Raw genomic sequence first — 13,026 nt, 5'->3', positions numbered from 1 at the left:
TTTTCGCGGTTTTCGAACGGCGCGTAAACTCGTGATTGGCCAATATGCGGATGACATCACAGTCCAGTTTGAACATTTGCTGTCAGGACATTGGAATTCAAAATAAGTTTTGGCAGCTCAGCGCTAGAGTGCTTGTTAGATATTTAGGTTGTTTTCCTTAAACCATGAAGATTAGGGTTACATAAAAAGATAAGGCTTTGTTATCAAATATATTTTCAGGTTAAATAGTCTAAGCTGTATTTGTAGTTTTATTTATAACTTTTATTTTAAGTAGGAAAAAAAATGATTTACTGAATAAATGACTTTAAAGCCTCCACTAATTTTCATCTAACATAGAAAAACAAGCTCTATTACCTCTGTGGGCAATTGCAGGCACTGGTCTAGAATCCTACCACAGTGCACAATATTTGGGTTAGGGTGCGGGTTAGCATTTTGGATTAGGGTGGGTGAAGTATTAAATAATAGATATAATAATACTTGGCCCACCCTCACCCAAACGCTAACTCGCACCCTAACCCAAATATTGTGCGTTGATTTAATCATTGTGGTAGGATTCTAAACCAGCGCCCAATTGCATTCTACGGCGAGTGAACACCCAAACTTTTTAGACAATTTTAATGCAAATCTTTATATTTGTATCATGCCAGCGTAAATACCTTGGGTGTGCATAAAACCCCAAATGAACACTTGAAAATTCATTACTGAAGATCTCGACTAAAGGCTTGATTAAAAGTTCAAGGTGGGATTTGAAGAAGGGTACACGTTAAAGATATTCCTCATGAACTTGGCTGCTCATCAATATTTACAGGTAAATTAGTGATTAATATTTTCAAGATTTTTGTTAATTATTATATTTATTTGACTCTTACTGTTTTGTTTTATGATTGCAATTGCCCTAGATGCTAACAACAAAGACTTTAAAATGTATCCTGGCTGCGTTTAAATTTCTTTATTTGGGCAGCAATTTTTTTCAAAACCTACCAGTGATAGTTATACAATGTCACCAGAATTTTAATTTTATATATTTCTGACCAGTCTGCATTCTGTGGACCAGAAGCTACACAGCACAAAACGCTATCACACAATAAGTAAAGGCAAAATAAACATAATATGACAGAATTATTGGGAAAAAATTATGCCATAGACTAGTACTAAGAATGGTCTATATTTTTTTAATATAAAAACAAAGTTTAAAAAATGTAAAAAATACTAATATTCATTATTAAATGTTATTATTGGCAAAAAACTGAGATAAAAATTCTTGATACTAAATTTTACCAAACAAATTCAGGTTGCACAAGAAAATACATTAACAGTGATATAAAATTTCTGTGCTTGGCTAAATTAGTAAATGGCACATTCCCTATTCCCTAATTTTTATATTATTTGCCCACAGCTCTCTCGATGTATCACACATGCATTCAGATTCGGATTAAACTGCTGGATTTTCGTTTTACACCGCTGGATTTGTATTGTTCTTAGTTTTTCAATACGTTGTTGTTGTTAACGTTACTTTCCTGTTTTAATGTGCATTGTTTTACACATAGTCTGTGAAATGCAAAACTTTTTCAATTTTGTCTTTTAGACTGTGTTAGTGTAATAGAGCAATTTAAGTAACACTATAAAATTTGTGTGTTTTGCAGGTCCACAGACCAATTTTCTCAGTTTTCTTGTCTTTTTTACAGTTCTTTATTGTCAACATTTTTATACTGCCGTGTTTGTTTTACTTCAATACTATATTATTTCTATATTTTCCTGGATGGTAATTGTTTAGAAGATTTAGTAAGAATTTGCAAGTGTAAATAATTACAGTCAGATATGTCACAACAAGTATAAGTGTTTTAAAAGTTCAAAAACATCGTTATTATGTTTCTTTTTTGCGCATTATACCGTAGTTGCGAATGTAATTTGTAACTTCATTGCAAACGTAATTTGTAGGGCATGGAGTCCAAACTATTACGCAAACATAACAATGTAAACGCTTTCAATAACCTAGTTTTACAACGTAGTTTCCAACGTCGCATGAACTTTGTCCGGATCACACATTTTTACGTAAAAATAACGTCTGTGATAAACTTATAAATAACGTCGCTGAACATCGTAATTTGCAACGTCTAATCTACGTCGTCTGGAATAGACACTTCTACGTAAAAACAACGTTCATGATAAAGGTATAAATAACGTAGTTGCACAACGTCGCATCTAGGTCGTAAAGTGTCGACGCTTTTACGTGAAAATAACGTTCATGATAAACGTCTAAATAACGTAGTTGCACAACGTCGCATCTACATCGTTTGGTGTCGACGCTTTTACGTGAAAATATCGTTCAGGATAAACGTATAAATAACGTCGCTGAACATCGTAATTTGCAACGTCTAATCTACGTCATCTGGAGTAGACACTTCTACGTAAAAATAACGTAGTTGCACAACGTCGCATCTAGGTCATAAAGTGTCGACGCTTTTACGTAGAAATAACGTTGGTTGCAACGTCTTATCGACCAAACTTAAACCAAAAATCTACGTCGCTGCGACGTCAAATTGTTAGCTGGGTTACCATATTTTATCGCTCTAAAATGCGTCAATGAAGAACAGAGGACAAAAAGCACAATGGAAACTCAGTCTTGCTTTTAAAGAATTTATCACTATTTTTGAATAATTGTGCGCATAATCAGTAACAGGCGAAAAGACACAAAAAAGAGGCAACTTATTTTGTAGGCCGTATTTTATTTTTGATTTACAGTGATTGTCGCTGATCTGCTATGCTACCCGATGTGTACAAGCTCAGAAGCACTGTTAAACTGAAAAAAAATCCACATTTGTTTTGCTTATTGATGTCGGCGGGATGATTTCAGGGACATCAAACTGACATCTCTTGGTATTTATAAGAGTAATAAATGAACATATTCCCATCGGTCGTGAAAACAACTTTTTGTAAACTTTCAGCATATAAACAAGTCTGACTTTGTGACCTTCACGATGTCGGAACATTGGACCTGTAGGCCTTATAACGAAAGAGCATTAAAAAAACAAAATTTTCATTGCTATATTCTTCCTTAAATTTTACGTCAGAATACTAACTGATAAATTTATCCGGTTCGCCCATATTTCGGTAGTTATTGCGTGGGTTGTTTGAATTTATATAGACTAGCTTGTGTCAGTTTGGTATGTAGTTCGGTAGTTCTCAACCTTTTAGTAGTTTGATGTTAACAATTTGAGTTTAACTAATTAAGATATTATACATGCATTTAGAAAAGGTTGTTTTAGGACAGCTAACACCGGCGTAAATCGCAGTGAAGTAATTGTGCGTTGTTATGTGAAACAGAGTACAGATTTGCAAAGCTAATTTATTTCAATTTTGGAACGATTAAATATTTTTAATGCAAACAAAACCATCGGCATCGTCGGACGATAAATCTATACAGTGGGTTGTTTAGCACCATACATTTTTGGACTCTTGTAAGCATTTCGAACGCGTAAAATCTTCAAAGATAGCTACTAGTTTAAGAACAGATTTTGTTCGTAGCTCACTAAAAATAGGCCATTTAAAGAAAACAAAACTAAGTAAAAGTTAGGCTAAGCCTTTTTCTCGCAAAATTAGAAGTTTGAAACATAGAAGCCTAAATGAGGAGAACGCAGACTTCCTTGGTTTCATTATTTTTTTGAAAATAGTAAGCCCCTAATAGGGATGATTGATGTACAAAATCAGATGTTCAAGATTTGAAAGCCAAGTCTGCTGTTTATAACGTGCAATTGGAAATTTTATAGGTTATCGTTTTAACAAAAACAGCTTACGTAAGCTTTGGAACATTCTTATCACTGCAATTATTTTAGGCATTATTTTGTAATATGTTGCTCATTGTTACGTTTAAGCTTGTGATTTCTAGTTTTACAGATTCTACTTGTTCTGTTAAACCTTGTTATTAAAAAAGAACTGATAATTGCGCAGGTTCCGTATTGTAGATATGGAGATTTTTCATCGCAAGACAAAGCTAAATTATATCTTGTAGACTACAATACACAAATAGCATATTACAGGAGGGTCATTAACAGGGGCACGGGGCCATAAAACTAGTTTAAATTAAGCTACTCTTTGACTTCTGTTGGACAACCAAAGTACTGTCAGATTTCAGTCAAGCAATTTTATTGAACTGGTTGTAAAATATTATCACACAATCCGATTGTTGACTTCTGTAATAAAAAAAAAAGTATTTATAGAAGTGAGTATAAATGCAGGTAGAAATGTAAGGAATTAATTAAAAACTAATAAAATATAATAATATACAGTGCAACCATAGATATATTTTTATCCTGACTTACCTATCTTTGACCATAGCCAGTGTTTCGGTTTTGGCCACCAGAGAAATTGTTAACAGATTGCGTCAATTGGATGCCAGGAAGGTTTCCAAAGTCCTGAAAGACAGATAACAAACTGAACACATTGTCGCTTATATGTTTTGCAACAAAATGAAAAGTTATATAAATACCTTAATAATTATTAATAAAGATATAATTTTAAGTTACCTACTTTTTACCAAATTTAAATGTACTCTTTTGTTTGCCTGTTAGATGTTAGTAAAACAAATCGACAGTGAAAAATTGATCCAGCCACTTATGGCATACACCAGCGTTTCCTAATTGTGGCCCTTAGCCTAAAAGGGGGGGGGGCTAAGAAGCAGTTTTTAGGGGGCGACAAGCATATCTTATTTCAATTGTTAGCCAGTTAAATTCAACTCTGTCAATTTTACTATAACTTTAGAGAATAGCAAATCTAGAATTCTAGTATATTTTTATTTAATTGCTTAACTTATATTTTAAATTAGGGTAATCAGAATATACCCTTGGGTGACAAAACAGCAATGCCAATAAATCATAAAAAAATTACTATTATATTGTGATACTTCATAACTACATAAAAAACTAAATAAAAATTTGATACAAATAGAAACTTAATTATGAGGCACATGTAGTGGGTGCAATACATTGCAACATTGAACTAAAATTCCGCCAGTTTTATAACACAATTTTGTGTTTTAGTTGTATTTAAATTGTGGAGTGCAAATAATCACATGCATACATACCAAAACCTTAAGCATCTCCTTGGTGGTTGGGTCAACCTCAATAATGTCCTGGTCCAGTGCCGAAACGTCGGGTACGAAGTTGTCTCTGCGTTCACGTTCCTCTTCCTGGAGTTTGATGGAAATACCACGAACTGGACCAGCACGGATGCGCTTCATCAAATGGGTCACAAACCTAAAGTTAAATATCGATTGTAAAGGTTGAAAGTACCATATTTCACAAAAAATTAAATTGGAAACAGTACAAATATTAGACTTTGACTTTATTCGATAAAAATGCTTAAACCCTATGCCGAAATTCTTTAATATCACTACTGGGTGTGGGGGATTTTTTTCCACATACCCTATATACAGCAATAGATAAACAGGGTTAATATTGAAATAAAATGTCAACCCCCTACCAAATAAAAGTGTGCATCTCAAAAGTTCATGGTTAAGTATCTCTAGCAGTATAGAAGCTGTCAATCTAACATTTTACTAAATTATTAATTGATAAGTGACCTAATCTATCTAGCATTAACACTTCTCAATATGCCAGACAATAAAGTTATTTTTTATTGTAAACCAACAAACTAGTACAATCAATATTGTTTTGACGCAACAGGGTTACATAATTCAACTTTATATAGTAAACTTTTGATATTGCATGGGGCAGTTTTACGGTGCTTAAAAGTATTCAGCTGTAATAATGTTGAAATATCAAGCGCTGGTCTAGAATCCTACCACTTGTTTTCACATTAACTAAACTAGTTTAAATATGGGCCAGAGTAAATATAATAATAGTACTTGACCCAGCCAAACTCACACCCTAACCCAAGTAATGATAGCAACATAAACCCCGGAGAAAAATGATGTACGATTCTAGGCCAGCTTCAAATATCTGCATCTGTAGTTCAGATTGTTTTATACTTTTAAATGAATAATTTCCGAAAAAGTGTAAGCATAATTTTTTCTGGCGTAGAGTGAAACTACACAGGATTAAAAGTTATTGAAATGCGCAAAATATAAAGTAAATTACTACTGCCAGCACCAAGCAAATGTTAGAATACCTGTATTAATCACACAAAAATTTTTCGCGCTGGTCTAGAATCCTACCACAGTTATGAAATCAACGCACAAAATTGAGTTAGGTTGCGGGTTAGTGTTTGAGTATGGGTGGGTCAAGTATTATTAAATTCTTTATTTAATAATAATACTTGACCCACCTTAACCCAAACGCTAACCCGCAACCTATCCCAAATAATGCGCGTTGTGGTAGGATTCTAGACCAGCGCCAAATTTTTAGCTGCATAATCATCTCCTTAAAGCAATATTAACAGCTTCCAATCTGGGGACCGTCAATAATTTGGGCGCTTGTCTAGAATCCTACCACAACGAACATTATTTTGGTTAGGGTGCCGGTTAGCGTTTGGGTTTGGGTGAGTCCAGTAATAGTGTTAAACAATATTACTTGACCTACCCACACCCAAACACTAACCGACACCCTAACCCACATATTATGCATTGCTTAATAATCATTTCAACGTTGTGGTAGGATTCTAGACCAGCGCCATAATTTGTCCTGAATTTAGGTCATAGTTTGAAAGTGAAAGCAAGGTGCACTTGTTATCAATTGTTATGTCACTTTGTAAGCCTCGCAGCTTATTGAAATGTGATTTAAATTTCACTCTAAATTCATCCAAGAAATGTTTTTAATATCTGTCTTAATGCTAATTAAGGATAGCACTAACGCGAAAGCTAACCAAACTGTGTGCTGTGTTTTAAGAATAACAACACCAGATGAAATTTAAATTTCTTTTTTTTGCCAAAAAAATACAAATCCCAAATTTTGCTCGTCACTTGCAACAATATTGATAGTGCACACGTAAAGTAACACAATTACATTTTACGTTACCTACCCGGCGATTTGATTTCTAAGCTTTTTGCTTGGAATGATAGCGATCTCCTCACATACTCGTTTGTTAGTGTGGAAATCAAGAGTCAATTTCATGTAATACTTCTCGATGATTACCCTCGCTGCTTTCTTAACTGTCTTCGTGCGAACTCGACCCTGTAAATTAAGTTTGCATTCGGTAATATTCTTGATTTAGTCAGATAAATACAACGTACGAAGATCATAACATACCATGGTGAACGGCTATCTGAAAAAGACCAAAACGCAAATGTACAATTGGAAAGTTTCGTCTAGGTGGCGCTGCGCAATTAAAAAAATACAGAAGGTGGCGCGAAACGTTGAGTTGATACCATTTGCTACGTCCAAAAAGGCAGATTTCCAACATTTAACCAAATTCCTTAGGGTAAATTAGTCTGTCAACTGATTTTTTTGTTTTCATTTTCTCATTTTTGGTCTTTTTTACTTTTAAACTAATTTTTTTTATGGTAGAAACCTAATTTTTTATGGTAGAACTGCGAAGTCACCCGATCCGTTAGAAATTAGTGCATTTCTAAGCAAAAAGGACTACGACAATTAGTGCACCCAAATGATCAAAAAGTCCTACCTTTAGGCTTTGAGGTCTTGGACAAAATGCACTAATTTGACTTAACAATGTGCTTAAAAAGATTACGTTTAATAATACTTGACCCACCTAAAGCTAAACTCTAACCAGCACCCTAAACCAAATAACGCGCGTTGAATTAATAATTACATAAACGCTTTAGGTCCCAATACCTCAATTTGCGACGTAACAATTAATCTTATATACCATGGACGAGATACTTGACCCACCTAAAGCCAAACTCTAACCAGCACCCTAAACCAAATAACGCGCGTTGAATTAATAATTACATAAACGCTTTAGGTCCCAATACCTCAATTTGTGACGTAACAATTAATCTTATATACCATGGACGAGAAAACTATCTTATAATTGCCCATCGAGTTTGTTTTTTTACCAGCGTTTAAATAATTATTACATTAACGCACAATATTTGGGTTCGGGTTAGCGTTTGGGTTAGGGTGGGTCAAGTGTTATTAATTCTATCTCACACTTTTTTTAATCTTTTGTGAAATTTCAGCGAATATTTGCAATTTATCTACGCCGGGAGTTTACCTAAAGGTCCAAATTAGTGCATTGCCACGACCTCAAGATCTAAAAGTCAGACTTTTCTGCCATTGGATGCCCTAATTGTCGTAGACCTTTTTGTTTAGAAATGCACTAATTTCTAACGGATCGGGTGGCGAAGTCGACGGATTCGGGAGTCGACAAATTCGGTTATTTGGCTGGAGTCGTGCGCTTAAGCGGTAGCAAGTTTAGAAATGTTCTATCTTCCAAATCGTAAAGGTGGAAATGGCACAGGAGCAAGGTGTAATATTTTGCCGATGAGTTATATGACAGACGTGTGAGCAGGTCTGCGGAATTGGGTAAAAAAAAACGAGTTAGATTCCCTGGTTCAACTGCGGCCGAAACAACATAGTCGAGTCGGACCCGAATCCCGAATCCTGAGTTCAATGCAATACAAATCGGTCGAGTTCGGCAAGTCCCGAGTCTGGTCACGAGTCTGTAGCCTGTATGCTACCTATTTAAACTATATAGCCTAAATAGGGTGGATATTCTGAATGCACTGATAGGCAGGGCGTATACAGAATTTTTGTTTGTGGAACCCATCAAATGTTTTCTGACATGAAGGCGCCAATTTACGTCAAAAAGTTATTTTTGCTGTTTTAGGTTAAAGAGTTTACTCATGCAAATGCCACATAGGCTACAAAGACAAATAGATTTGCGAAAAGAGCAAACAAATTGCAAAGATTCGCGATAGGTTTGGTCACGTACAAAGATTGGAAAAATATTTTAGAAAGCCAGAATATTTTTTTATCGTAGCCTACATCCAATTTAAAGTGGTAAAAAGTTTTAATTAAAATATTCCTTTTATTAAAAAAATTCGCTTAAATCGAGACGTGCGATGTCTTTGGGCTACAGCGATTTTATCAATGGGAGATAAGAAATACTATGTTTTCAAAATAAGCAAATTTATGCAGTTTTGTGGCCATGGCCTCGCTCCCCTCTTGATCCTACTCATGGGAGTGGCATATAACCGATATGCTCGCAATAGCCTACTTTTGAAAATTTTAGACCATTTGCCATTCATCTTGGCAATTTAAAGTTTGTTGCCTTACCGGTATCAAATTTGTTGCAACTTTAACCAAATGCCAAATTTGTCGAATCCCGTTCGATTTTATACTATAGTTGTTTTGATCATTAAAAAAAGATTTAGCCTCAATGCGCAATTTAAACCTTTATACGAAAATCATATTGCTGCCAAATTATCCAGGTAATGTAGCCTACTTGTTTGTTATTTGCACAAATATACAACGTACATGGTCATTGTATCATAAGTAGCACCTTTAAAATCTTTAAATCGAGTTAAAGGCACTGGTGAAAACATTCAGCTAGGCCTATGCAATATTTTGCTTGGTAAATGCGTCTTTCGCTTTGCGCAAATCAATTACATCCTTATAGCACTTGTATTGAAAGTAACACTTGTACCAGCTTTAACCAATTAAATTAAACGAACTGGTATGGGTGTTCATAAGGTTACTTTTTATGACGTCACGTTTCGATGTAACTTTGTGAATTCGCATTTTGACGTAACCTTGTGACGTCAACGGTATTACGGAAGTATGCGACGTCACGTCATAACGTAACTTTGTGTCATCATCTCAACAAAATATATATGTTGTCATGCCAGCCCAAACAAAATTCCTAATTCCGCGCCTGCTATAGTGACAAAACTAAATTTGTTAAAAAAAGATATAATTTACATTTCCTAAACGCTTAAGCAATTATGGACCTTTACCAACCTCCAAAATACGCCTTTTAAGTTTCATCAATAGCTTGTTTAACTATATGGTTGGACCTATACAAATTATCAAAATCGCTATATTTATAGTTTTTCCAAAAAATGTGACGTATAGTCCAAAGCTTTGAAGACAATTAAACTCTTGCGAAAACTGGTTAACGTATTTATCGCCCTAGTCGGTTGTTCAATACTAGACGAAATACCCGGCGTTGCCCAGGTTAAATAGAATGTTTACCAATTATTCTAACTGGTTAAAAATTAATTACATCTACAATAACCACGATAATATACGAAGTCTACCTGGATTTTGTCTGGTTAAACAAAACGAAACAATCCACCATACTGTGGGCTCTTTGTCACTATTGTACATTACGTTGTAACATGTTAAACTGCTAGCATCGTGTTATAGCCCATGATTATGGAAGATATTGTGGTAATCAGCATATACCTAAAAAGTAATGTTACGGATACCGTGAGATCTTCGTAAGAGGCATAAATAATGCAAACATATTTTTTTAAACTGCATAAACATTTTACTTATGCCTAAACGTTTGCACTGCGTGTCACTAAATTGAAATTTCAAATCATGTGATGTGTTTTAAATCATGTCTTATCGTGTGTCTAAAATCGGTTAACCTAATGAAACCCCACAGCCTGTGTGAAAGCGGTATTAATGGAATGTCGTGTTAAATTATGTCACTTGTCTGCGTGGCTCTAAAGATCTAATTCTTGGTCTCCGTAAATTGTCATTAATTTTTGCATTTGGTTGAAACAGTGTAAAAATAAAAAAATTAACGTATAACCTAAAAAACAGTTTTGTGTCTGAAATAGGTCACTAAAGGAAATGCGCGAACGCACTATGACCATTTAATCACTAATCACGTGTTATCAGCATTGTATAACCTTCCTCGCATATTTTACGTAACGAAAACCCATGACATATGTCGAGCGAAAATTACTAACAAACGTAAAAAAGAGGGACAGTTGTTCAATTTGCGCGAATTTAAACAAATACGTAATCCCGGTAGGTACCATACTGCATCCAACGAAAGAAAATCCCGTTTGAAAAGTAAATTTGCTTAATTATTAAACCGCTGCAATACATTGTTTAGACCTGCTTGATAGCGCGATATACGTAATCCCGGTACACTAAACTGCGTCAAACGTGAGAAGAATCCCCATTAAAAAACAAATGCTTTACACTGCTGCAATAAACGCAATATTTTGCGAACTCTGCCAAGTATTGCCTGGTTAAACACGATTTGTTGTACGATGTCTGTGTAGGTTTCCTGATGTTTATTCAAAGTAAGTTTAAAAAAAGTAAAAATTGCTAAACCTTTGCACTAAAAGCCAAGCTGCGTTTAACGTCAGACAAACCCGTAACCGGTTGAAAAATATAAATTGCTTACAGTTAAAACTGCGAAAACAAACGCGATATTTTGAGAACCCTGCCTAAATTTGGTTAAACTTAAATCTTTACTTGGAACGTTGCACACTATCGTTAACATGAATTAAACCATGTGATGTGCTTTTTAAGTAATCCCGGTACCACAGTTCTTCGAACTTAAGTAAAATCTCGGTTGAAACTGAAATTTGGTTACTATTAAAACCGCTAAAAGGACTAAATACCCAAAGGCTAAGCACGTCAAACATCTTTAAGTTGAAAACATTAAATTTAATTTTTATTAGAGCAATATACCTAAATTATTTTTTTATGTCAACGCAGGTAATTGTCCTTGAAAAAAAGTTTTTTGCGTTAAGAGGTTTATGATATGTAGCGCGCGAGTTTGTAGAGAATCGAGCACACGACGGGGTGTCGCCGATCCTTTTGTTGGTTAACGACGACGTTGCTCTGCATTCGACACTATAATTCGACACTATATCGGAAACCTTATTCAACGACTTGGACAGTACGAACAAAACATTAGGGTACTTTTCGTGCCATTTTCAACAAATGTGAAGGTAATGGTCAAACTTACTTCAAGGTCAAGTTTTTATGTAATTACATAATCGAGTGTGTAGTATATTTGTGTCGTAATATGTCTCAAAATGTCGTAAAAGTTTCGAAACATGTACGCAAACAAGTCTATTTTAAGATCACTGAAAACGTGACACAAACTTGATCGTACTATAGTTAATTGACTCAATTTAAATTCCCACTGTCTAATTTAAACTGCAACTTCGTCATTGCGAGTCTGGGTCCTGAAATAATTTCCAATGGTCTTCGTTCTTCGCGAACTCGTCATATGAGTTTCGCCTTATTATTATGTGCCCCCCCCTAAAAAAATATTCTTTTGGACACCAGTTGTTTTTGTCCAAATTATTATGTGGCCCGAAAAAAATTTTTGTTTTAAAGTCAATTTATTTGTGGATCACTTTTGACAAGGAAAAAAAACAGAGTTGCATCATGAAATTTCCACAAACGTTAGAGATTATCTCAAAGTTGTTTCTCATATAAAAGTTGGCGCCTATAAGCAGAAAACAGTGAAGAATGGTGTTCGAATTAAGAATCTTGGTAAATAAAGAATATAGCTCTTCCTGGCGCGATCGAACGTTTGCCAAATTATTGTGATACGGATTGGAAATCGTTTCAAACCAGTTGTTGAAAATAATAAACCGTCTTTAGACGGCAGATGTGGCAACGTGTTGTGACTTGTTACAAGCCCAGGAAGCATTGATGATAACAAGATGGGCTTCGTCATTTGTTGACTAATAAGTGCTAGGAGTTCGCGTGTAAGCAATACGCGTTAGTGCAACAACGCAGTGCCTTGACTTCGTCTTCATTCTAGAACTATTAGCACGAAAAGTTTTGTAATTTTAGCTTTTATGCAGCGTGCGCTGGGATTTTCCTTTTAGTCAAAAAAAGAAAGTTTTAGAATGAGCTAACTTAACTTTTAGAATTTCGTTTTAAGACGTAGTACTAAAAGATGAGATTTTCGTTTATCTTGGCGAAAAAGTACTGACAATTCTTATATTGTGCTATTTTATAGTTGTTGCAATAGATTAGTTGGTTTAAATGGTTCACTGTCAAAACTGATTGGCGGGACTTCGTCAACGTAAAAACGTGTCGAGAGTCGGCTGTATCCGCAACGTAATATCACCTGTCCGAATCTTATCAATCTTGTTTATTGTATTACTACGTACGAAAGTTT

The 13,026-nt window shown here is 34.9% G+C and overlaps 1 protein-coding gene across 1 annotated transcript; it reads right to left on the bottom strand.

Moving 5' to 3' along the window:
- Positions 1–4,121: 4,121 nt before the first annotated feature.
- On the bottom strand, positions 4,122–7,239 carry LOC146163922 (small ribosomal subunit protein eS17-like). The gene is made up of 5 exons (XM_083383155.1): positions 7,203–7,239; positions 6,976–7,127; positions 5,081–5,252; positions 4,320–4,412; positions 4,122–4,190 (listed from the first exon to the last, which is right to left on the bottom strand). The coding sequence occupies exons 1-4, from the start codon at positions 7,203–7,205 to the stop codon at positions 4,320–4,322; spliced, it is 420 nt and encodes a 139-aa protein (XP_083239281.1). The 5' UTR covers positions 7,206–7,239; the 3' UTR covers positions 4,122–4,190.
- Between the last annotated feature and the right edge of the window lie 5,787 nt (positions 7,240–13,026).

Source organism: Ascidiella aspersa, chromosome 2, assembly GCF_963924565.1.
Source record: "Ascidiella aspersa chromosome 2, kaAscAspe10.2, whole genome shotgun sequence".
Taxonomy (NCBI): Eukaryota; Metazoa; Chordata; class Ascidiacea; order Phlebobranchia; family Ascidiidae; genus Ascidiella; species Ascidiella aspersa.
This window is presented reverse-complemented; position numbering and strand designations above follow the sequence as displayed.

Excerpts from the sequence above, each read along its gene's own strand:
- LOC146163922 (XM_083383155.1), bottom strand. Across the intron at positions 5,253-6,975 it reads CTTAGAAATCAAATCGCCGG|GTTTGTGACCCATTTGATGA; the intron begins GTAGGTAACGTA and ends ATTTAACTTTAG. Across the intron at positions 4,413-5,080 it reads AGGAGATGCTTAAGGTTTTG|GACTTTGGAAACCTTCCTGG; the intron begins GTATGTATGCAT and ends TCTGTCTTTCAG.